The 26,001-nt window shown below is 35.9% G+C and overlaps 2 protein-coding genes and 1 non-coding gene across 5 annotated transcripts in view; 1 reads left to right on the top strand and 2 right to left on the bottom strand.

The window, feature by feature from the left end:
* Nucleotides 1-26,001, bottom strand: part of GRAMD1C (GRAM domain containing 1C) — an 87,366-nt gene that overhangs the window by 42,163 nt on the left and 19,202 nt on the right. For 2 of the 3 annotated variants that reach the window (XM_038582851.1, XM_038582852.1), the window contains exons 3-6: nt 25,607-25,691; nt 16,494-16,597; nt 15,789-15,884; nt 10,039-10,119 (exon numbers count right to left, since the gene is read on the bottom strand). In XM_038582851.1, coding sequence (XP_038438779.1) covers nt 10,039-10,119; nt 15,789-15,884; nt 16,494-16,597; nt 25,607-25,691 — 366 coding nt within the window. The remainder of the gene's footprint in view (nt 1-10,038; nt 10,120-15,788; nt 15,885-16,493; nt 16,598-25,606; nt 25,692-26,001) is intronic. The other variant, XM_038582853.1, reaches the window with a different exon arrangement.
* On the top strand, nt 14,901-21,275 carry LOC100856758 (40S ribosomal protein S3a-like). Its single transcript, XM_038582854.1, is given in 4 exon segments — nt 14,901-14,948; nt 20,328-20,680; nt 20,683-20,819; nt 20,821-21,275. Coding segments are annotated over 4 exon segments (891 nt in total). The 5' UTR covers nt 14,901-14,913; the 3' UTR covers nt 21,187-21,275.
* On the bottom strand, nt 23,261-23,359 carry LOC119867398. The gene has a single exon (XR_005383475.1). It is a non-coding gene; the product is annotated as a small nucleolar RNA SNORD16 (small nucleolar RNA).

The raw sequence follows: 26,001 nt of genomic DNA, 5'->3' as shown, positions 1-26,001 counted from the left end.
AAGGTGAAGGAATGGACCTGATTAGTTTTATTAATAAGCATCACTTCAAACTAGAGGTGGCAAAAGAAACAGGCACAAAGACTGTGTTTGAAGATCTATTGTAGGGGGGAAAGGCAGAACATTTAAGAACAAGGAAGATGTATTGAGATGAAGCTGGAGTGGTGGCCCGGGGCCAGATCATGGGGTCTCTATAAAAAATTTTAGATTTGTATTCCAAGGGAAATGGGTATTAAGTAGGAAGCTAATATTAGCAGTTATACATTAAAAAAAAAAAGATAAATGTGGCTGTAGTATTGTTCACTTTCTGTGAAAGGTCATATAGCAAATATTTTAGGCTTTGTGGACCATTCGGTCTCTGTTGCAACTACTCAACTCTGCTGCTGCAGTGTGAAAGCAGCCATCCATATAATACATAAACAAATCAGCATGGCTATGTTTCAGTAAAATTTTATTCATGGAGAGTGAAATTTGAATTTATCATGAAATATTCCTTTTTTGATTTTTTAAAAAATGGTTTAAAAATGTAAAGCCAGGGGCCCTTGGTGGCTCAGTTGATTAAGTGTCCAACTCTTAATTTCAGCTCAGGTCATGATCTCAGGGGTGCGAGATCAAGCCCCACATCAGGCTCCACATCACTTAGTGCTTAAGATTCTCTCTCTCCCTCTCCCTCTGTCCCTCACACCCCTAAAAAATAATAATTAATAAAAATATAAAAAATGTAAAGCCATTCCTACTTGGCGGACCATACAGAAACAGGTGGCAAGATTGTTTGGCTCTGATATAGAGCATGGAAGGAGTAAGAACTTTAAACAAAATAGCTGAGAGTGGGGAAGGGCCTAGAGTCTTATCTTAAAACATGGTTGTATAGCTATTTACAAAAGACAGAATCAATGAATTGTTTGTATCAAAGAATGTAGCTGCCACTGTCTTTTTGCCCCACAAATCCCAGACACCCCATGTACTGTCTAAAAGAGAATACTAAGCTCAAAGGTTGTGAACTAAGCTGAAGCTATAAATTACTGCACAAATAACCACAGTGACAGTTTAAACACATGTCTAAACATTGAGGATTTATGTTAAACTAAGTCAAATATCTGAAATAAACTGTTCTTTCTGAAGCAGTGCATCAGAGGAAGCTTATGAATGAAAAAAATATAGTTTTATTTAAAAAAATATTTTATTTATTCATTTGAGAGAGAGAGCATGAGTTGGAGGGTGGGGGGTGGCAGAGAGGGAGACTGAGAAGCAGACTCCCTGTTCAGCAGGACCCTGGGACCATGACCTGAGCCAAAGGCAGATGCTTAACTAACTGAGCCACCCAGGTACCCTGAAAAAAAATGTATTTTTAAAGGCATTCTTTCTCAAAGGCACCATATTTGTCTCCAGTTTTTTCCCTCTTTTTGTGGATTTATTTCATTGGAGAAATCAATAAAATACACACACACGATTTTAAAATCATTTTGTTGCATTTACCTAAATCTTTTTTCTAGGTTAATGTGCTTTGTTTTTAAGACCTTCTCATGTAAGAAATAAGCTAAGCCATATTTACTCTTACTCTCAGATTCTGAATTACAAGTAATCATAAATATAATATTCTGAATTTAGACTCTCAAAATATTTTGAATATATATGACATGGTATTCAAAGGACTTGTGTGTTTTATAGAACTTTATAGTTATGCTGCATATTTTATGTTTTTTTCTTTTCTTTTTTTAATAGTATTACAAAAGATCAAGAAATCACTTTTAAAAACTAGAAGGATGGGGCACTTGGGTGGCTCAGTCGATTAAGCATCTGCCTTGGGCTCTGGTCATGACCCTGAGGTCCTGAGATCAAGCTCCAAATCAGGCTCCCTCACGGAGAGCTTCTCCTCTCCCTCTGCCCCTTCCCCCTGTCCATGCTTTCTCTCTCTCTCTCTCTCTCTCAAATAAATAAAAATCTTTAAAAAAAAAATAAAAAGCGAGAAGGCAACTGAAGACTGTAAAACTGCAGACAATACTAAAACTGCACTAAGCACCTAGCATTGTGCCTGACACCTAACACTTCATAAGCAGGAATTGCTATTATTGTTACAGATATTAGTATGTTTGGGGAAAAAATGTTCAAAGGTCACTAGGAGAATACAGGAAGGGTAGTTTTGTTTTTGGTTTCTAGTTCCTTTTCTGGGTGAATTCTACAATGTTTAAAATTGAGTTAGGGCAGTTTTAAAACAGATCTCACCTCCAACTTTCATTATGTTCTGTATAGTACTAACATACAATATGCTTAAACATTGATTTTATTTTGGCAAAGAGCAAAAATGGTTACCATTCTGTTCATTAAAATGAGAGTATGGGGGAGGGTGCCTGGGTGGCTTAGTCGGCTAAGCATCTGCCTTTGGCTCAGGTCATGATCCTAGAGTTCCGGGATTAAGTCCCAAGTTGGGTTCCCTGCTCAATGGGGAGTCTGCTTCTCCCTCTGCTCCCCCCTGCCACCCATGCTCTCTCTCTCTCTCTCCCTCCTCTTCTCTCTCAAATAACTAATATTTAAAAATAAATAAATAGGATCCCTGGGTGGCTCAGTGGTTTAGCGCCTGCCTTTGGCCCAGGGCACAATCCTGGAGTCCCAGGATCAAGTCCCACGTCCGGCTCCCGGCATGGAGCCTGCTTCTCCCTCCTCCTGTGTCTCTGCCTCTCTCTCTCTCTCTCTCTCTCTACCATAAATAAATAAATCTTTAAAAAAATAAAAATAAAAATGAATAAATAAAACAAAATGAGAGTATGGTGTCCACTTGAGATAAAGAGTTGCATGTTCAATGTGAAAAATAACCAAATATATCAAAGATTTGAAACAGATAACTATGGTAAAGATGGTGATACTCCTCTTGTACACACCAAGAACACAGGTGACATTACGACCTTTTCAAAGAGGGTTAGATTTTATTCTCAGCCAGTAAATGCTTTGGTAGCCTCAGAAGTACCTTGGAATTACCTTTCTTTCTTCCACTTCAAAGAGCTTTTAAACTTTTTTTCATTAAAGTTCAGATTTCAGTTTCTTCCTTGACTCATCTGTAAACCTGAACTTTATCACTTCCCTGGAGTTACTTGTTTTCATAAGGATATATCCCAACTTTCTCACCTGTGATGAACTAAGTGGGATTTGGGGAGGACACACAGATCAGATGCATACCCAAATGCAGCAGCAGTCTTTAAATCCTTGTTAGAATGAGCAAATGCACCTGAAGGATTTCCAGAGCATTCAAAAAACTTGGCATTGGAGGGTAGCATTAGCCAGGTCCCTAGGGCAACAGTAAGAGCAGCCCACTGTAACTGTAACAATGCATCGGAACATGGCAGGCCTAACGTAGGAAAAGAGGCTTCCCCCAGCACAACCTGGAAAGGGCAACACAGGGCTGTAGGGCAGCAAGACTTCGTGAGGACACTCCATACTCCTGCAGGAGGCTGCCAAGGCCACCAGACCTGGCACCCCATGGCCCACCACCCTTAAGCATCGCCCAGGCCAGGAGCATGGGCAAGGGGCTCCAAGGACCCAAGGTGGCCAAATACCAAGAAAGACTCACGAAAGTAGGACAAACTTGGACATAAGTTTGTCCCTCTGCCATTCTGTCTCTTCCCTTAAGGAGGGAGGAGGGACTGGGCTTGAGGGATGGGACTCCCCCACCCCACCTCCTCCTCCATCTGGGGACATCCAAGCCACTTCATTTCCCCAGCACTCCAGGAAAGTGAAAGCATCCCAGTGGGGCACTGTTCAGAAGTCCTTGACCAGAGCAGCTGCCGCAAAGTTTGAAAAACATTCAACTCTAAGAGCCACGGAGGCACAATTTATCCACTCCAGTGAGGGGCTTAGCTGGAGAGTGGGGAGAAGAGGTAAAGTTCTGGCCTGCGGTGTTTAAATTCCAGCAGCAAAGGCACCTTTCTTTTTTCTTTTCTTTTTATTTTTTTTAATTTATTTAATCATGAGACACACACACACACACACACACACACACACATACACACAGAAAGAGAGAAGCAGAGACACAGGCAGAGGGAGAAGCAGGTTCCATGCAGGGAGCCAGACGTGGGACTCAATCCCGGGTCTCCAGCACCAGGCTCTGGGCTGAAGGCGGCACTAAACCGCTGAGCCACCTGGGCTGCCCTCTTTTTTCTTTTAAAGATTTTATTTATTCATTCATGAGAGACACAGAGAGCGAGGCAGAGACAGAGGCAGAGGGAGAAGCAGGCTCCATGCAGGGAGCCCTAAGTGGTACTCGATCTGGGAACTCCAGGATCACGCCCTGGGCCCAAGGCAGCCGCTCAACCGCTGAGCCACCCAGGTGCCCCTAAAGGAGCCTTTCTCATTGGCTGAAAATCTCCATTCCACCCCCACCAAGCCATTTTTTTTAAATGCCAGATTTATTGGGCTATAATTCACATACCATAAAATTTACTTTAAGTCTACAATTCAGAAGTTTTTAGCATATCCTGAGCTGTATAACTATCACCACAACTTTTAGAATATTTCATCCACCCAAAAGATACCCAAATCCATTAGCAGTCACTTTTCATTCCTTCCTCTTCCTGGAAACAAATTGACTCTCTACTTCCATGAATTTGCCCATTCTGGACATTTCATAAAAGCAGAATCATTCAATAAATGTTCTTTGGGGCCTGCCTTTTCTTCACAAAGCATAATGCTTCAAGGTTCATCTATGTTGTAACATGTATCAGTACTTCACTCATTTTATTGATGAATAATGCTCCATTGTGTGAATACAATATACATTGTGCTCATTCATCATTGATGAACATTTAGGATGTTTCCACTTTTTGGCTTTCTGAATAAGAATATTCAAGCACAAGTTTCTATGTGAAGATACACTTTTCGTTCTCCTGCGTAAAAGCCTAGGAGTGGAATTGCTGGGTCATGCAATAACTCTGTTTAACATTTTGAGAAACTGCCAAACTGTTCTTCAAAGTTTTCAAAATTTTACAACCTCACCCCATGAGAAATCCATTTCTCCATATCCTCAACATTTGTTAATGTCTTTTATTTCAGCCATCCCACTGGGTGTGAAGTGGTATCTTGTTGTGGTTTTATATTTCCCTAATGGCTAATGGCATTGCACATCTTTGCATGCACTTGTTGACCACTTGTATATCTTCTTTGGAGAAATGACTATTCAAATCCTTTGCCCATTTTTCTTAATGGATTGTCTTTTTCTTGTCGAGTTCTAAGAGTTTTTTTATATGTTCTGAATACAAATACCTGATCAGATATACAACTTGCAAATATTTTCTCCCAGTCCATGAGCTATCTTCACTTTCTTGATGGATACTTTCAAGCATAAAAGTTTTTTAATTTTGATGAAGTCCAATTTATCTATTTTTTTCTTTTGTCACTTGAGCTTTCGTGTCATATTTAAGAAACCACCGTCTAAAATCCAAAAGTTATGAAGATTTATGGCTACAGTTTCTCCTGAGAGTTTTATACTTTAAGATCTTACACTTAGGTCTATGATTCATTTTTAAATAATTTTAGTATATGGTCTGAAGCAGGAATCAAAATTCATTCTTTTGTATGTGTCAATTCAATGTATGTGTCTCAATACTATTTGGTGAAAAGACTTCTTTCCCTGTGGAACTGTTTTTGGCATCCTTGTCAAAAATCAATTTAGGGCTGATAAGTGTAAGATTTTATTTTCGGACTCTCAATTCTATCCCATTAGTGTATATGTCTACACTTATACCAGCTGCCTTGATTATTGCAGCTTTGTAAACATCAAAACAAAAAGTGCAAATCCTTCAATGTTATGGACTGCATTACATTCCCCTAAAATTGATATGTGAAGCCCTAAACCCCCAATGTGACTATATTTGGAGATAGGGGCCTTATGGAGAAAATTAACGTTAATGAGTTTGCTAGGGACTGAATTATGTCCTCTCAAAATTCATATGTTGAAACCCTAATTCCCAATGTAATGGTATTTGGAAGTGGGGCCTTTGGGAGATAATTAGGTTTAGATGAGGCAAAGGAGGGTGGGACTCTCATGATGGAATTAGTGCACTTAGAAGAAGATAACAGAGAGTTTGCTTGCTCTGGCTCTGGCTCTCTCCTTCCTTCCCAAGCTGTGTCAGAACCCAATGAGAAAGCCAGGAAGTGTTCTCACCAGAACCCAACCAAAGCTGACATCCCAATCTCAGACTTCCTGCCTCTAGAACTATGAGGAAATAAATTTCTGTAGTTTAAGCCGCTGGGTCTACAGCATTTTGTTATTGCGGCCTGAGCTAAGACAGAAGTTGTGAGGGTGGAGCCCTACCTTAATAGGACTGGTATTTATATAAGAGATACCAGGAGTGTGCATGAACAGAGGGAAAGCCATGTGAGGACACAGTGAGCAAGCTGCAAGAAAACAAGAGGGGTCTCACCAAAAATTCACCCTGCCTAGTCCATGATCTAGGACTCTAAGCATCCAGAAGTGTAAGAAAATAAATTTACATTGTTTAAACCACCCAGTCTGTAGTATTTTGTTATGGCAGCCATAACAGACTAATTAATCCAATTTTGTTCTTCTTTTTCAAGACTGTTTTGACTATTCTGGGTACCTTGCATTTCCATATGAATTTTAGGATCTGCTTTTTAATTTCTTTTAAAAAAAATGCCAGTTGGGATTTTGATAGGGATGCATTGCACTGAATCTGCAGATCAATTTGGGAAGTATCACCATCCTAACAATATCAAGTCCTCTTATCCATGAGCATGAGATTTTTTTTTTCACTTGTCTTCTTTAATTTCTTTTAACAATATTTAATAGCTTTCAGTGTTCATCTTAAAGTTCTTTTATTAAATTTATTCCAAGTATTTTATTCTTCTTGATGTTATTATAAGTGAACTAATTTTTTGATTTTTGCATTGTTCATTGTGAGTGTATAAAGTATAACTGATTGCTGTATTTTGATCATATATTCTGCAACTTGCTGAACTTACTAGTTCTAATGGGTTTTTACTGACTTCCTTAGAATTTTACATATACAAAAACAAATCATCTGCCAGTGGAGATAGTTTTATTTCTTCAATTTTAATCTGGATGTCTTTTACTTATTTTTCTTCCCTATCTTCCCAGCTAGAACCTTCAACACACTGTTGAATAGAAATGGCAAGAAGGGACATCCTTGTCTTGCTCTCGACCGAAGGTGGGGAAGCATTAGTCTCTTGCCATTAAGTATGTCAGCTGTGAGCTTTATCATGTGAAAGAAATTCCCTGCTAGTCCTACTTTGTTTTGTTTTTATCATGAGAGGATGTTGGATATTGTCATATGTCTTTTCTGTATTGACTGAGATGATCACATGGTTTTTGTCCCTTATTCTACTAATATAGTATATTACATATACTAATTTTCATATGTTCAGTCAACCTTGTATAAATCCTACCTAGTCATGGCATAAAGTCTTTTTTTATATGTTGCTGAATTTGCTTTGCTAAATTGGTTTGGTTTTGTTGATGATTTTTATGTCTATATTCATAGACAAAATGAACATAGACACAATGAACATAAATATTGTCCTGTAGGTTTCTTGTGATGTTCTTTGTCTGGACTTGGTTATCAAAGTAATAGTGGCATCATAGACTGAATTGCAGCGAAGTGTTCTTTCCTCTTCTATTTTTTGAAATACTCTGTGAAGGACTGATGTTAATTCTACCGTAAACATTTACCAGTATTCACCATCTAGGCCTGAGCTTTCCTTTGTGGGCAGATTTTTTTATTGCTAATTCAATCTCTTTCCTTGTATAGGTCAATTCAGATTTTTTATTCCTATAGGAGTCCGTTGCAATGGTTTATAACTTTCTAGTCACAAATCTGTCCGTTTCACTTAGGTTAACTAATTTGTTGGCATACAACGTTCATAGTATGAACTGTTTTCATTTTGAAAGGTCAGTAGTAATGTTATCAATTTCATTTCTGAATTCAATAATTTTAATCTTTTTTTCTTAGTCTAGTTCAATTTTATTGATCTTTTCAAAGAAAGAACTTTGGGTTCTGTTTATTGTCTCTGGTTTTTTTTGTTTTTTTTTTGTTTGTTTTTTTTACTATTACATTCATTCTGTTCTAGTATTTAGTATTTCCTTGCTTCTACTTGCTTTATGTTTAGTTTGTTTTCCTTGCTTTAATTTCTTACAGTGGAAAGTTAGGTTATTGATGTGAGGTCATTCTTCTTTTTTTAATATGGGTATTTATAGTTATAAAATCCCCTCTAGGTATTACTTTAACTGTACCTCATGAGTTTTGATATGTTGTGCTTTTGTTTTCATTTAACTCAAAGTATATTCTAAATTCTCTCGTGATTTTCTCTTTCACTCATTGGTTATTTAGGAATGTTCTGTTTAATATCCATTTTTTATGAATTTCCCAAATTCTGTTATTGATTTCTAATTTCATGACATTGAATTATTTCAATCCTCTTGAATCTATTAAAGTTTCTTTTATGATCTAGCATATGGTCTGTCTGGAGAGTGTTCCATGTGTACATGAGAAGGATGTATATTTTGTTTTGAATGGAGTGCCCCAGAGATGTTTTTTAGTTCTAGTTTATAGTTGTGTTCAAATCTTCTATCTCCTTGTTGATCTCTGTAGTTGTACTATCCATCATTGAAAGTGGAGTACTGAAATCTCCAACTATTATTGTTGAATCCTCTATTTCCCCTCTTTAATTGTGCTAGTTTTGTTTAATATATTTTAGGGCTCTGTTATTAGGTGCATATAAGTTTATAATTGTTATGAATTCCAAATGGATTGACCCTTTTTATTATTATGAAATATCATAACCTTGTCACTACTAAAGTTTTGTCTTAAAGTCTATTTTGTCTGATACTACTGCAGTCACTTTCGCTGTCTTTTGGTTTCTATCTGTATGGTGTATTTTTTCCCATCTGTTTGTATCTTTAAATCTAACATGTTTCATATAAACATCATATAGTTAATGTTTTTTTTTCATTCTTTCTGCCTACCTCTGCTTTCTGATTGAAGTGCCTAATCTATTTATGCTTAATGATTTAACATAATGTCTGCCATTTTGCTATTTGTTTTCGATGTACCTTATGCCTTTTTGTCCCTCTATTCCCCCATTACTGCCTTCTTATATGTTAAATAGATAGTTCTAGGGTACCATTTTAATGTACTATATACATTGGTGTTTCATTTACCATATATTTAAAGTTATTTTCTTGTGGTTACCCTGGGGATTACAGTAGTTCCCCCTTATCCACAGGTTCATTTGCCCCAGTTTTAGTTACCCACAGTCAAACACAGTCAAGAAGCAGATTGTCCTCCTTCCAGCATACCATCAGAATGTCAGTAGTAGCCTAAAGATACATCACAATGCCTGTCATTCACCTCACTTCACTTCATCATGCAGTCATTTTATCATCTCATATCATCACAAGAAGAAAGATGAGTATATTACAATAAAATATTTAGGGAAAGATATCACATTCACATAAGTTTTATTACAGTATATTGTTATAATTATTCTATTTTATTATTAATTATTTTTATTAATCTCTTTTTGTGCCTCATTTGTAAATTAAATTTTATCATAGGTATGGATGTATAGGAGAAAACATAACATATATATTGGGCTCAGTACTATTTGCAGTTCAGACATCCACTGTGGGTCTTGAAGGGGAGACTATAAAATTTTTTTTAAAGATTTTATTTATTATTCATGAGAAACAGAGAGAGAGAGAGAGGCAGAGACACAGGCAGAGGAAGAAGCAGGCTCCATGCAGGGAGCCTGACATGGGACTTGATCCCAGGTCTCCAGGATCACGCCTTGGGCTGAAGGTGGCACTAAACCGCTGAGCCACCCAGGCTGCCATAAAATTAACATCTTACCCTAACTATAGATTCTGTTTTGCTTCATGTTTCATCTTAGAATTTGAACAGTCTAGTCAAAATGAACTCCAGAAAAATAAAAAGGAGCTTTTCAAATCACACTGTTGAGGTACAGACTGCGAGGTTGCTATTATAAGAAGCACCTGCCTCTGGGATGAACACTTACCTTGTCTAACAGTACATTCTGCCACAACCTAAAGATACTGAGGTAACTTCTATCTCTGGCACCAAAAGATGTAAAGAAAAACTGCAAAGAAAAATAGTAGGATAATTTTAGTGTCATTAAAAAAAAGCAGGTGTGGGGGGCAGGGCAGAGTATCTATCATGAAAATCTGTTGGCACTTACTATGGTTAAAGCAACCTCATATATTATTTTTGTTTTACTCTTTGGTACCATAGGAGAAAAACAGGTAATTGGTGCATGAACAAGGTGTCTTTAAAAACTATCTTACAGGATCACCCACATGGCTCAGTCTGTTAAACATCAGACTCTGGTTTCAGCTCCAGTCATAATCTCAGGGTCGTGAGATCGAGCCCCACATTGGGCTCTGCACTAGCATGGAGTCGGCTTGAGATTCTCTCCTTCTCCCTCTACCTTTTCTCCCACATACTCACGCTCTATGTCTCTCAAATAAAATAAAAAATTTTTAAAACTGTATCTTACAGGAAATCTAATTTTCAAGAAGCCTGAAACAGGTATTTATGTAGATATAATTTAACTATTACAATAATCTTAAAAACTTATGAAAAAATAAAATTTATTAATTCTGAACTTTCCAAAGGATTTGGCGATCATTTGAGCCAAGTATACATATAGAATTTTTTTAAAATACAAGTGGGGGCACATAGGTAGCTTTATTGGTTAAGTGACCAACTCTTGGTTTTTCAGCTGAGGTCACGATCTCATGGGTCATGAGATGGAGCCTGCCTTGGGCTTCAAGCTCAGCAGGGAGTCTGCTTGAAGATTCTCTCCCTCTGCCCCATCCCTCTACTCGCACACACATTCATATACACACTCTCTCTCAAAATAAATGAATAATCTTTTAAAAAATTCAAGCGGATTTCAGAGATCAACTTACAGATCTTAATTTCAAATCATATCATCTTTCATAGCCTTCTAAAAAAAATCCAGAAATGCTTAATTTCAACTAATTATAGATATAAAACAGCCATGTTAAAACTTAACTTTGCTTTGAATGCTATAGAAAAAAAATAGCATGTTTCAATCTATAATTCTATGTTTGCTTTTAGCCCCATCTCTTCCTCTGCATTTAATTGATTTTGCAAAGTCATGTTTTAAAATAGGCTTTTATGAGAAAATCTGACAAGTGACAGCACTAAATACAGTCTCACAGTATATCATCTCTTCCGACCCCATAGTTAGTGACTTTTCATGATTGAGTAGTTATTTTTAGGGATGAGAAAGCTCAGTTATATATTTGATTTGCTAAATAAAATGTCAAAGAAATAATATTTTGGGTATTTACACTTTTTATAGAAACACTTTAAAGTGCTATTTTCCAAATAATAAATTGAAATGTTGCTATGTAATACTCTTCATAAAGCAAAACTCTTCATAACAAGGATATAGCTAGGAGATTTTCCAAATATAATTACATACGTAATATGTGGCCTAGTGATGACTACTTACTACCTTCTATTTCCTTTTCTTAGACCAAACTGTTTTGGTTTTTTGTATTATAATGTTCTTACAACATTTTGTTCAGATATGTAGATAAGAAAAATCTCCTAGTCCATCCAGTTCCCATTTCTTAAGCTAGACAACTTGCTATCAATTCTTGTACACATTCTTGTACACATTCTACCACTTAGCTCTATGACTTTGGGTCACTTTCCTTTTCCTTAGTTTCCTCATCTGAGAAAAATAAGAATAATCATAATAACAAATTTTTGTGAGAATTAAGTGGGAAAATATCTGTAAAGAATTTAAAACAGTATTTAGAACAGTATTTGTTTGGCAAATGCTAGTTGTTGTTGTTGTTATTATTAAAATTAAAATGCTTGACCCTGAAATTTCACTACACATGTGAGAAACAGTCACACATGAGCTTAAGAAGGCAGTGTCAGGCTATTCACTGCAGCACTGTTGATAATAATAAAATATTGCAAGTGAACTAATGGTCAAGGAAACCATGGTAAATTCATTCTATGAAATAATATATATAGCACATGAATAAACAGAAATAGCTCCATCTATATGTGCTAACCTGTGACTCCAAGAGATGTTCTTTTTAAGAAAGGAGAACCGAAAAACAACATGTATAAAATAGCATTACTTTAAAAACAAAGCAAAACTGTGTGTGTGTGTGTGTGTGTATATATATATGTGTGTATTTAAATTTAAATATGTGTATACACACACACACACACACACACACACACACACAAAGGAAAAAAGTCCAAAAGGATACATACCAAACTGCTAACAGTGTTTGCCTCTAGAGAAGCAATATGATTGGGGACCACAGGCATGGAAAGAAGATGTTAGTTTAAGAATTGTTTGATGACTTTGTTGGGGAATGCAATGTATTCCTGTATTGACTACAAAATTAAGAATATGTATTTTTAGCTCTTCTTCCCTTCCTGAACAGTTCAGCCCTAAAGCTGTTGGTGGAACAGAGAAAAGTAGGTATCTACACTAGAGGTGAAAATAGGGAGAAAGAAGCTGCAGTAGCCCAAAACAATGTCAAAACCAGAAAAGTTGAGGAGGTTGTCCACATAGAACGGTCACCCTATGTGGAGTGTCAGAGCCCAAATAGGTAAGATGGGCCTCCATGTATGAGGATGATCTGGAGCGTGGTGTTAGAATAAGAACAGGGTGATGGGCATAAGTCAGAGCCCACAGAATGTGATGGTGTAAAGAGGTAGCCTGGTATGGGTGTCAGAGCCCAAGCATGGTGAAGAATGTGACCATGAATGGGAGCAGCCTACAAAAGCATGACAGATGAGGTGAAGTGTGATGGAGTCCATGAGAGTGGTTTTGTGATGGAGGGTCCGAAACTGAAGGGGTAAGAGGGGCAACCACATACAATGACAGATTAGCATAGAATATTGTGCACAAGCAGGGAATGGAGGGTATCCCTTTAGGAGGTGACTTGGCAGAGGGTAAAGTGAATACAAGGAAGGGACTTAGTACAGAGTGTCAGCCTAAGCAGAGTGAGGGGAGCTTTCACTTGGTGAGAGCTTCTGTGTTGTGATGGGATGGGCAGCAGCCTGACTTGAAGTGTCAGAAACCAAGTCACATAAAAGGGCATCCATGTTGGGGGGCATCTGGGTGGCACAGCCAGTTGAGCATCCAACTCTAGGTTTTAGCTCAGGTCATGATGTCAAGATCGTGAGATCAAGCCCCATGTCAGGCTCTGTGCTCAGCACAGAGTCTACTTAAGACTCTCTCTCTCTCTCAAATAAATAAATATTTTCAAAAAGAGGGGGGACATCCATGTGGGGAAGGAGTGGCAAAGGAGAGGAAGACTGGTTACACAGAGGCCAAATGATCAAATAAGTAAATATACTGAGGATAATGGGAGCCTGGTTTCTCACAGTCAGGGAAGGGACTTACAAATAGGAAAAAGTGAAAACAAAAATGAAGTGGTGTTTGATAGGAATTAGAGATATCACAGTAAATTCATGGCTTATGAAAGATAACTAGACAGACATTGATGTACAAGTGGGTATTTATGTGTGTATATTATGTAATTACATATATATCACATATATCCTTATTCTGACCATTTAGCAGGCTCAGAAATAGTAATACCCCAATAGCAATGAACATACTGGCTTCTAATATCAGTCTCCCCTTAAAAGGAATCAGGACTCTTTGGAGAAATGACTGTTTCCAGGGCTTAGGTAGGGAAAGCCTGTAACATCTTATGCCAAAAAAAGCAAGGAAATGCTCAAGTAATGCTGAGAATAATCAGAAGGACATTGACAGCCTCCTGTTGCCCAAATTTGGGACTATTTAAGCATCAAAATAAATAATGATAGTAATAGAACTCACTGAATAAAACAAGCAACTATGAGGGCATACTGATATAAGTAAATGAATGCATAAATTTAAAGTCTGATGAGGAATCATATTTACATAGTTTTAAAGTAGCTGGCCACAAAATATTATTACAAAGGAAAACAGACTAACAGACTAACTTTATAGTAAAGTCTGGCAGACACCACCTGAATCAGGTGATCCAAGTGAATATAACCAAGGGTAGAAATTGAAATCACGGGCCATCTTTTTTTTTTTGAAATCACGGGCCATCTGATAGGATGCAATGGAAAGAACAGAGCATCATTTTCATGTCATCTCTGCCAAAAGTGCATAACCTAAGTTTAATTACAAGGAAATATCAGAAAAAAAAAAAAAAAAAAAAAAAAAAAAAACAAGGAAATATCAGATTAACACAATTTAGGGATATCCTACAAGATAACTTACCTGTAATCTTTAAAAGTGTCAAGGGCACAAAAGTCAAAAAAAGACTGAGGGACTAAGAATAAGGAAATTAAAGAGCTTGACAAGTAAATGTAATTATGTATTTCTAAACTGTGCCTATTTGCGATAAAGGATATTATTGGAAGAACAGGAGAAGGTGTGAGGACTGAACAGTGGCAATGATCAATGTTAACTTCTTGATTTTGATGGTTAGGTTGTGCTTATGCAGGAGAATGTCTTTGTTGGAAATACACGCTAGAATATTTGGGGTGATGAGGCTTCAAAGTGACAATTTACTCTCAAATAGTTCAGAGGGAAAACTTTTTGTACCATACTGGGAAGTATTCTGTAAGATTATTTAAAAATAAAAATAAAACGCAAAGTACATTTGAAAGAAACTACAAGATTTAGAAGTATCATTATAATGAATCAATGTCATGATAGTGTTTCTCTCCCCTGCTTCTCTTTTTTCGTTCATTGCCTGCCTCCCTTCCTTCTGTGCTTCCGTCCTTCCTTCCCTTTACTTCTCATTCCCTTCCATACTTTCCTTCTTTTCCTTATTTCTTCTTCTTTCTCAGCATTCTACTTCTAATGTCACACACACAGAGCCCTCATCAATCTTCCAGGTGGGTTCAAAAAGATTCTTCATATATCCCCACAAAAAAAAATGGCAGATATTGTAGGTAGATAATAAAAACAATGGCAGTTAGCTGCCATCCTAAAAAAAATTTATAGTGATTCTGTGTTTACCTGTAAGCTACCCAAATCTCTTTGTTCACCAGAACCATTTGTTTTTATTAGTTACTATGATGCAGGCACTATTGACTAAATATGGAATTTTTAGGGTATTCAGAATTATGATGTTTTACTAATGCTTATCCTACCTACCTCTTATAACGAAGTAAAATATATGGGAGAAAGTTCTCTGTGAACTATAAAGCACAAAAAATGTTAGCAGTCATTTAATTAGCAATAATTATTTAACTATACAGAAATCTAGTATTAAATACAATATATCTCTATCACAAATTCCTAACTCCAAGAAGAACCGCCTACATTACCAACACTGATGAATCAGTATGATGCAGATTTTCTCCACATTATATAATGGCAAAGATAGAAAAGTTTTTCATAAGTCAATCGGAGAAGGACAAACATTGTATGGTCTCATTCATTTGGGGAATATAAAGGATAGTGAAAGGGAATGAAGGGGAAAGGAGAAAAGATGAGTGGGAAATATCAGAAAGGGAGACAGAACATGAGAGACTCCTAATTCTGGGAAACGAATTAGGGGTGGTGGAAGGGGAGGTAGGCAGGGGGTGGAGGGTGACTGGGTGACGGGCACTGAGGGGGGTACTTGATGGGATGAGCACTGGTTGTTATTCTATATGTTGGCAAACTGAACACCAATAAAAAATAAATTTATTTTTAAAAAAACATTAAAAAAAAAAAGAAAAGTTTTTCACCTTTTCACCCTCTGTGACAATCTGGATAGCATTTGGGATGAGTCGAGCAGTTTTCTCCTTGGTCATGAAGGTTATGTTCTTTAATGCAATACAAATCTAAACACACATAAAAATAAAAAATTATTAAATGGATTTTTCAGAAATATGTACAGCACAAAATATCAAGTATTACATCAATCTAATCCAGAACATTCTGTTGAAAAGCCTGAAGGAGTTAGTAATAATATAAGCACATGCTTGCATTCTCTGAGAAAAACAGGGTAAGCAGTCAGACATTCTCTCTCGTTGGTAATTTCCTCCGCAGCTCTTATCTCTAAGTTTAGGACAGAGTGTGAAAAGACATGTGGGTGTTCGTGTTCCATATTAACACATACACACACAAACAAAATTCAGACAGTCTGTCACATAAGACATGATTTTGGCAGTCAAATGGATGTATGTTCAATCTTTTTTTCAACCTGAAATCTCTTTCTCCAACTACATTAAATATGTACAAATGGAGCTTGATGTATTAAGAAAATAAGATTATAACTTCTAATATAAATTGTATATATATATATATATCTATTACAGGTATACACAAGTACAATACACAAATATATAAATTTACTTTGCAATCTAAAATACATTGTTTTTAGGAGGACTGTATACATTGCTACCTATGCAATTATTTGTATCAACAAATCAAATCAAAATAAATCTTACTGTAGTTTCCCATCTGAAGATGTTGCTATAGAAACACAGCCAGTTTTCTGAAAGATATAGACGTCCCTGCAGCAAAATGTCCCTCTGAAGAGCACAAGCATAATCTAGATACACAAGAAGAAGGAACAGCTTATTCACAAAAATCTGGCAATTTTATAATCTTATCTTACTTTAACACATGGAAAGTCATCACTCTTTGTTTATTGTTTGTCAATTCACTCACTCACTCATTCAGATACTTTGGTACCATATACCAGATATTTTGCTGGAAACCAGTGTTACCAAAAATGGACCTTGCTCTCGCAGAACACAGTCTAGAAGGGAAGGTATAAAATAAACAAATACAAAAATAAGTATAATGATCGAAGTGGAGAGACAGGTGTAAGAGAATATAATAGGAGTAAACAGGTAGGAGGGGATCGGGCAGGGAGAGAGTATATCAGGAAAAGTTCTCCAGAAAAAGTAGTCTTTAAACTGAGAACTAAAGGTCAATAAATGGTCAGCTGCACCATGAGGAAAGAGTATGTGCAAAGACCCTGTGGTAGAAAGAAAAAGCACATTTGAGCAACTTTACAAAGATCTTGGGCTACAGAAGCAGAAGAAACTAGGTCATGGAAGGTTCACAGGCTATAGTAGACCATAGACTTTACAAAGAAGCCATTGACAGTTGTTCTGTTTTGTTTTGTTGACTTTAACGAATTTTAAGTGGAACAGGCATGATCAGATGTATATTATTAAGGACCAATTTTTTCACTCTGTGAGAATGGATTCAGGTATCTATGAATTGGAAGTCCAGGGGAAAACTGACAGTGGCTCAGACCAAGAGATGACAGTATTAAGAGAAAGAAGTAATTAAATTCAGAGATATTTAAGAGGTAGTACTGATGGGAAATTAGTGATTAATTAATCACACATTGGAAAAGGGTGAGGAAGGGGACAAGAATTATTCCAGAAATTGTATACATTTTAAATTAGTTTCAAAGTTGATCCTCTCTACCTCAGTGTTAAAATCCAGCAAAATCAGGAGTACTCTAATAAGTGTCACTATACACCAGTAAATTAATACCATGGTTTAGATTTGGCTTTTTGGCTAATGGAAATAGTATGGCTAAATTATCAATAATTCAAGATATAAAGGGCTGCGTGAGGAGATTTAGTTTAATTGACAAATTTCAAAACTATATGAAGTACTAGCAATTTTAGGAAAAAGTTATTGAGGTTATGAGCCTCAAAAAATTTAAATTTAATTATGTTAAATTTCTAGCAGATATTAAAAATTGAGCCAAGAAATTCAGTGTTTCAAAATGTTTCCTTCAGCAAAACAAAACCGAGATGCCCCCAAACAAAAATCCTAGTAAATAGTTAAGTATATTAAGTTACTCATTACTAGTACACATCTCTAAAACAGGGATTGGGCTAAAGGTTAAAGGTCACCTTGAGGTGTCCTGAAATTTTTATCTAAGCCACTGAAACATTTTATTAATTTAATGCTTCTCTCATTTCAGATCAGAAAAACCTGGTGGACTTATCTAAAAACAGATTGCTAGGCCCCTCCCCAGAGTTTCTAACTAAACACATATAGAGCGATGTAGTTTCTTGTCTAACATGATCCCAGGTAACACCAACACTGCTAGTCTATGGACCACACTGTGAGAACCACTGCACTATTTTATATTAACTATGCTCAAAGCTATAGCAACCAACTGATTATTTTAACTGAAGACTATTTGACATAGCTTGACAGACTTTTTTCAGTAGTTTGAAAAAGGATTTCCCTGGGGCGCTGCCTGGCTCAGTCAGTTAAGCATCTGACTCTTGATTTTGGCTCAGGTCATAGTTTGGTGTAGTGGGATCAAGCCCCACATCTGGCTCCACACTCAGGAGTCTGCCGAAGATTCTCTCTCTCCCTCTCCCTCCGCTCCTCCCCCTCCACCTCTAGGATGGATAAATAAATCTTGGCGGGGGGGGGGGGTCCTAAGACAGATATATTTTGTTGTAATAAACCTATACCTCAATAAAAACTTTTTTTAAAAAATGGCTTCCTAGCAATATGGCCTATTCAGGAAATGGAAAATAATTTTTTTTAAGCCAAGAGATTTTACTTTTTTTACTCCCAATTTCCCTACTGATAAGCAAACATATAAGTATCATTTCAGAAGGCAAATATTCCACCTGATTTGAGTCAAATAACAATGTGATTCATCTAGAATAGAATAGAAAATGTTTATCAAAAATTGTTTTATGGATTTTATCACTTTATAAATTAGTGACTAGAAAGTTAGAATAAAATTAAGTAAATTAACCAAGCAACATAGGTCATTGTGATGTCAACTTATAAGCTTTTACATAATCAATTGTGGAACAATTGAATGGCTCCAATTCTTAAGGTTGTATTTTATTAACTATAACACAGCAAATTTATAGTAGAAATATGTACCAAGTGTTATGAAAATACAGATAGAGTGAATCAGTACCATATACTACTAGAGTCAGATTGCACAATAAACAAACAAGATGTCCTATTTAGAGTTTTATCAAAGAATTTAGCCATATCTATCCATAAGGGAGATAACAGTCAATTAAAGGAATGTGTTTTTGAACAATCATATCAGGAAACACACATCCCAAAGTATTCTTTTCTAACAGCAATCATCTTTGGGAGCCCAATAATGCCAACATTGCTTTTAAAAAGACTCTCTGGAACATTTTTAGGATTGTTCTCAAATTTAATATTTAAATTATAAAAGAAACCATTATCTTTATTCTTTTATTTTTCTATTTTTTTAGAGACAGAGCGAGCAGGGAGGGGCAGAAGGAAAAGGATAGAAAGCATCCCAAGCAGGCTCCATACCCAGTGTGGAGCCCAACGCAGGGCTCCAACCCACAACCCAGGGACCATGACCGAAGCCAAAATCAAGAGTCAGACACCCCACTGACTGAGCCACCTAGGTGCCCCAACCATTCTCCATTTTTATAATTTACATTTTTTGTGTTATTTTGTTTGCTTTTTACCTGAGACAACTGTAGAGGTAAATACAAATTGAAAAAGAAAAAAATTTATTTTCCTTGGTGCAAAATGGGAAAAATACTCCCCCCTCACTTCTCATTGACCATTTTCTTTAGAAAATTTGTAAGTTCTTTCTTGCTCCTTTAAGATACATGTGAATCTTTTTAAAAGCAAAATAAGCCTCCGTGCCAGCTTTACAACCCAGGAATGTTTTCTCAAGGACCAAGTAGCCCTATCTCTGAAATGTAAACATCAAGAGAGATAGCAACCTTATCTCCCAGTTTCTGTAAGAAGGTAGGAGCTTAACTTTCGTGGGCATCTTGCTCCAAGTTACAAAACTAACTCTTGTCATAAAGATATGGATTTATTTTTCCTTTGCATAAAGCCAGTTAGCTAACACAGATAGTAGCCCCAATTATCAGGTAAATTTATGGTGAACCGTGTGTGTATGACAAATAGTACTATCAAGTCCTCTTACTTGAGGACTAGTTATCATTTATCTTTAGGACATGTGTAAAGGGTTGTATCTGCTTGATTATATAAAAGGGTGAGATTTCTTTCTATCTTCACAATCTCTTTTTGTTTGTTTGTTTGTTTGTTTGTTTGTTTTATTTATTCATGAGAAACACAGAGAGAGAGAGAGAGAGAGAGAGAGAGAAAGAGAGAGAGAAAAAACAGTAGAGACACAGGCAGAGGGAGAAGCAGGCTCCATGCAGGGAGCCCGATGTGGGACTCGATTCAGGGACTCCAGGATCACACCCTGAGCTGAAGGCAGACACTCAACTGCTAAGCCACCCAGGTGTCCCTCTTCACTATCTCTATTACAGATTACCTGTGATGCACATCCCATTCCAGTTGAATGCTTATTCAATAATAAAACTGGGCAGCAGTGCCATGGTGGTCGGCAAGAACAAGCGCCTTATGAAAGGCGGCAAAAAGGGAGCCAAGAAGAAAGTGGTTGATCCATTTTCTAAGAAAGACTGGTATGATGTGAAAGCGCCATCTACGTTCAATATAAGAAATATTGGAAAAACACTAGTCACAAGAACTCAAGGAACCAAAATTGCGTCTGATGGTCTCAAGGGTCGCGTTTTTGAAGTTAGCCTTGCTGATCTGCAGAATGATGAAGTTGCATTTAGGAAATTCAAGCTAATCACTGAGGATGTGCAGGGCAAAAACTGCCTAATTTCCATGGCATGGATCTTACCCGTGACAAAATGTGCTCCATGGTCAAAAAATGGCAGACCATGATTGAAGCTCATGTTGATGTAAAGACTACCGATGGTTATTTGCTTCGTCTATTTTGTGTTGGTTTTACTAAAAAAACGCAATAATCAGATTCGGAAGACCTCTTACGCTCAGCACCGACAGGTCCGCCAAATCTGGAAAAAGATGATGGAAATCATGACCCGAGAGGTGCAAACAAATGACTTGAAAGAAGTGGTCAATAAATTGATTCCAGACAGCATCGGAAAAGATATAGAAAAAGCTTGTCAGTCTATTTATCCACTCCATGATGTTTTTGTTAGAAAAGTAAAAATGCTGAAGAAGCCCAAGTTTGAATTGGGAAAACTCATGGAGCTTCATGGTGAAGGTAGTAGTTCTGGAAAAGCTACGGGGGATGAGACCGGTGCTAAAGTTGAACGAGCTGATGGATATGAACCACCAGTCCAAGAATCTGTTTAAAATTCAGACATTTAATGGTGACCAATAAAAACATTTGTGATGTTTAAAATAATAATAATAATAATAAAACTGTTTTCTTTCTTTTCTACCTTTGTGGAGAAGTTTTCTGGATATTTTCTTTTTAATTATATTTCCCCAACATAACATTTTCTTTGGCCAAGTTTAAGCAAGAAAAAAAGAAGGCACAAATGAATATTAGGAGTAAAAAATGTGAACTCCAGGTAAAGCAGATGTTCCGAAATATTCTACAGATAGTTGTCCTAATCAGGGATTCACACTTGGGATAGGTCAGCTAACAATTCAATTAGTACTACACTCCTTCAGGGGCTAGCTACTATAAACCCTTCTGCTACCTTTATTACTGTTCAACAACAAATGTTTGGCTAATTAGCATAGACACATTAAAAAAGGGTTTTCATTAGCGAAACTAGTGGCCTGTTTATTATCAGCATATTGGATGCTACACATGAGGTCACATTGGTGAAATCAGTTGTATAAATACATGAGGATTGGTTAAAACTTTTTAGAGATCCTCTTCATCATCATTATTATATGTACAGAGAATAAGAACCTAGTAAGCTTTCACCATTAGGTATGGCACTTCAGTGTTACCCTAGATCAAAGCTTCTCAAACTTTAATGTGCACATAAATTACCTGGGAATACTAGTGGAGGAAAATTTGTGTCTTCTCCCCCATGCATTTAATTATTTAAGCATTTATATCAATATAGAGTAATGGATATTTATTTTATTCTTCAAATTATAATCCAGTATTACAATTATTCATTTTATTGCTCAAATTATTCTGTCTTTGACCATTGGGATTTCTTTCAAGTTGGCTCCTTTTTTTTTTTTTTTTAAGCACTTCCTTACTTTCTGGCACTATAGTAAGACTATAAGATACTCCACAGTTAATTATTTGTATTTTCACTGTCCCAGCCCCAGAATGGACCATTTCTTCAAGGAGCTCTCGTATCTTTTATTGGGGAATGGCAGTTAGAGACCACAATCTGGGTCCTAGACATGCTCACTGCTTACTGGGGTATTGCTGTTTCTAGGCCCTAGCAACAGAGAGAAGTAGGGAATGGGTATATATATGCTAACCCACCTTGAGTACAATTATGTCACTCATTTATAATAGAGTTAGATTCCTTTTTTACCAATGGCATTTCAACCCAGGATCTCTTAATATCCTGGTTGATTTAATTTTTATACAATAAAGTTACCTCTGTAAAGGTTTAACATGCAATTATGTAACCACCACCCCAGTATCATATCATATAGAACCATTCCATCACTGTAAAAATTCCTTTGTGAAATCACTCTCCCCTCCTAGTACCCACAGATCTGTTTTTCATCCTTATATATTTGCATTTTCCAGATGTCATATAAATGGGATCATAAAATATGTAACCCTTGAGTTTTACTTTTTTCACTTAGAAAAATGTATTGAAGATTCATCATGTTGCTGTGCATATTAATAGCTTGCTCCTTTTTATTGCTAAATAGTATATCATTATATAGATGTACCACAGTTTGTTTATTCATTCACCAGTTGAATGACATCTTGGTTATTCCCAATTGTTCCCAATTGTTAATTAATTCCCAATGTTAATATGCTATGAACATTCATGTACAGGACTTTTGTGAACATAAGTTTAAAGTTCACTTGAAAAAATAACTAGGATTTGTAGGTCATATGATTAAGCGTATGTTTAACTTTACAAGAAACTGCCAACTTGCCATCCAAAGCAGCTGCCCCAGTTTGCATTTCTACCACTAATGTATGAGAGTCCTGTAGCTTTGCATCCTCATCATCATTTGGTGTTGTCAGTTTTGTTATTGTTTTTAATTTTAGCAATTCTCATCGGCATGTAGCTTACCTGACTTTTAATGTTCATTTCCCTGTAATAATTGATGCTGAGCATTTTTTATATGCTTATTTGCCATCCATACATATCTTTGTAAAGTGTCTACCCATTTTTTTAAGGTGGGTTGTTTGTGTTCTCACTGTTGGCTTTTAAGAATAGTTTTATTCTATTTTTTTCTTTTTCTTTTTTTTTTTTTTTTTTTTTTCTCAGTAAGAATTTTCATCACCCTTCTGAACCAGCTTATTGACAGCAGGCAACTGTCGCTGAGAAGAGAGTAAGACGCAAATTACAACATCATTGCAAAAGAATAATTTTATTCTGAAGTGTTTTTTTTTAATCAAATGGGATAATCAACTATTTTCTCTCTGTAGCTTGGTACAATTATACGTGGTTTTAGTTTTCTACTTTGTAAAAGTCTATATTTTCATACAATGAACAGGTTTATTGTTATCAGTGAGAGAAAACTGCAAAATGTAAATTTTTGAAATCAAATTTACATACTGAAAAACACCTAGAAAGCTATCCAAACAATATTAACCAACAAAATATTAGGATTATCAATAATTTTCAATTGTTTTCTTTATATTTTTCTGTATAGCTTTAATGTTGTATAATGAGTATATATCACTATCATCAGATTAAATTCTTTCAAGATGGCAGTGACAAGTATAATAAATTTTATAAAGGTTTCCATGATAAGTATTTGACTTCAACTGACAAACTAGCAAACATTTGCAACACACATGACAAAGATCTAATTTTTAAATGCCCAGCAAGCTACTACAAATTAAAGACAAACAACCACCAGAAAAATGGGCAGTTTATGAAGAGAAATATTCACAGGAAAAGAAATACAAAAGGTTTATAAACATATGAATAGATGTTCAACCTCCTTTATAATTAAAGAAATGCATATTTAAACAATATTAAGTACCATTTCTATCAAACAAATTTTACTCAAAACTTCGAGGTGTGGCAAAACAGGTATTTACATACACTGTTAATGAAAATGCAAATTGGTGTAGCCTTTTTTGGAGGGTAACTTGGCAACAATAAATTTTTTAAATATTCATTACCTTTTTGCCACAATTCCACTTCATAAAATTTATCCCACAATATGCGTGTACATATGTGTCAAAAAAAATGTAAAAGCTTCAATGTAACATTAGCAGAAATAGTAAAAGACAAGAAGCAATCAAAATGTCCATCAAAAAGGATTTGTTAAATAAATTACGGTACAAAGTTCATTTAATTGAATACCAGGTAGGCATTAAAAGAATGAAGTGGATCCTTAAGTGATGCCAATAAAAGGAGCTAAAAACAGGTTCAAAGAGTAAGCATAATATGTTCCCATTTAAACGCTCTTAGGGAGTTGCCCAGGTGGCTCAGTCTGCCTTCGGCTCAGGTCATGATCCCAGGGGTCCTGGAATTGAGCCGCCACATTGGGGTCCCTGCTCAGTGTGGAGTTGGCTTCTCCCTCTCTTTCCCCCTTCCCCCCGCTTCTACTCTCCCTCAAATACATAAAATCTTTTTAAAAATTATGTCAAGAATATTCAAATATGCCTTTTGAAATACCTACAAGAAAATTTCTGGAAATATACACAGGAAATTACTCAAAGTGGTTATATAGTCCAGGATGAATGTTGCAGTGATCTTGATCAGAAGGACCACTCACTTCTCATTATATGCCCTTATATAGCATTTGAATATTTTGTCATGAGAATGCATTACTTTCAAATGTTCTTAGAAGTTGTTTTAATTCATTATAATGATATTTAGGTACTAAGCTTAACTATCTAGAAATTCAGTTACACTGCATTGAATATTGCCCAACAATACCAGAAATCAGAAATTTCTATGGATACATAGTTTAAGTGAAATATATACTAAAATTAAAACCTAGTTCTATTTTTTGATTATACAGAATCTGTATTAAGCTTATATCAAAAACTAAGTACTTTTATAAGAAAAAATGGCTATATTTTTCCTCTAAAAGTCCATTTAAAACAAAATCTATCTGAAAAATTAAACAAGGGGCACCTGGCTGGCTCAGTTGGAAGAACACGTGACTCTTGATCTCAAGGTCATGATTTCAAGCCCCACAATGGGTACAGAGATTACTGAAAAATAAATAAACTTTTAAAGAAATGAAAGATTATACAAAAATAATAGAGCCCTAGAAAATTTTATAAAATTGCTCTATAATCTGTTGAGGAGTACAAGGTAATATATATTGGGAAAGGTAATATATATTGAACATCAAATTTAAATTTCTCCTACAAAACCATATGAAATAACCATGAGAAGAAAGTATGACGATAACTTTTAGTTCTATTTTCTTAGCTAGTACTTAATATTTTTATGTCAGAAATCACTCCTCTCTAAATTACAACTTAGTTTTACATTGTCTAATTATGAATATAACATGCTGCTTATCTTGAAAAATATCTTCTGTCTAGCATAAAGGCTTAAATTTTCTAAAAATGTTGTCACTCATCAGTTCTATTTTGATAATGAAGTAGTAAAATGGTTTTTTACAACTTTTTTACCTGCTATCAGCTTCTCTGTATCAGGTAAATGTGTGAACTGTCTTTTGTATTCCTCATTCCTGTCTTTATAGGTGGAACTTGAAATCTGCAATAATAAATAAGATTAAATTTCCACTTTATTATAATCTTCATTAGATTAACTGAAATGTAGGATCTTAGAAAATAAATTTAAAATGGGCTGTAAAACAACATGCTTTTATGCAATATTTCATATGTTTTTATATGAAAAACCACATATAAACATTTCAAAAAACACCACATGAAGCAAAGGAAGCTCCCTGCATGTTGGAGTAAGGAGTTTGGCAAATTTTCTCTGCAAAAGCAAACATACAACTGGAAAAAAACTGTCAAAAACATCCATCTCAAATTACTGGAAATTGACCAAAGCCATACAA

This window comes from Canis lupus, chromosome 33 (assembly GCF_011100685.1).
Source record: "Canis lupus familiaris isolate Mischka breed German Shepherd chromosome 33, alternate assembly UU_Cfam_GSD_1.0, whole genome shotgun sequence".
NCBI lineage: Eukaryota > Metazoa > Chordata > Mammalia > Carnivora > Canidae > Canis > Canis lupus.
The sequence above is the reverse complement of the archived record's forward strand: the minus strand, read 5'-3'. Positions and strand labels throughout refer to the sequence as shown.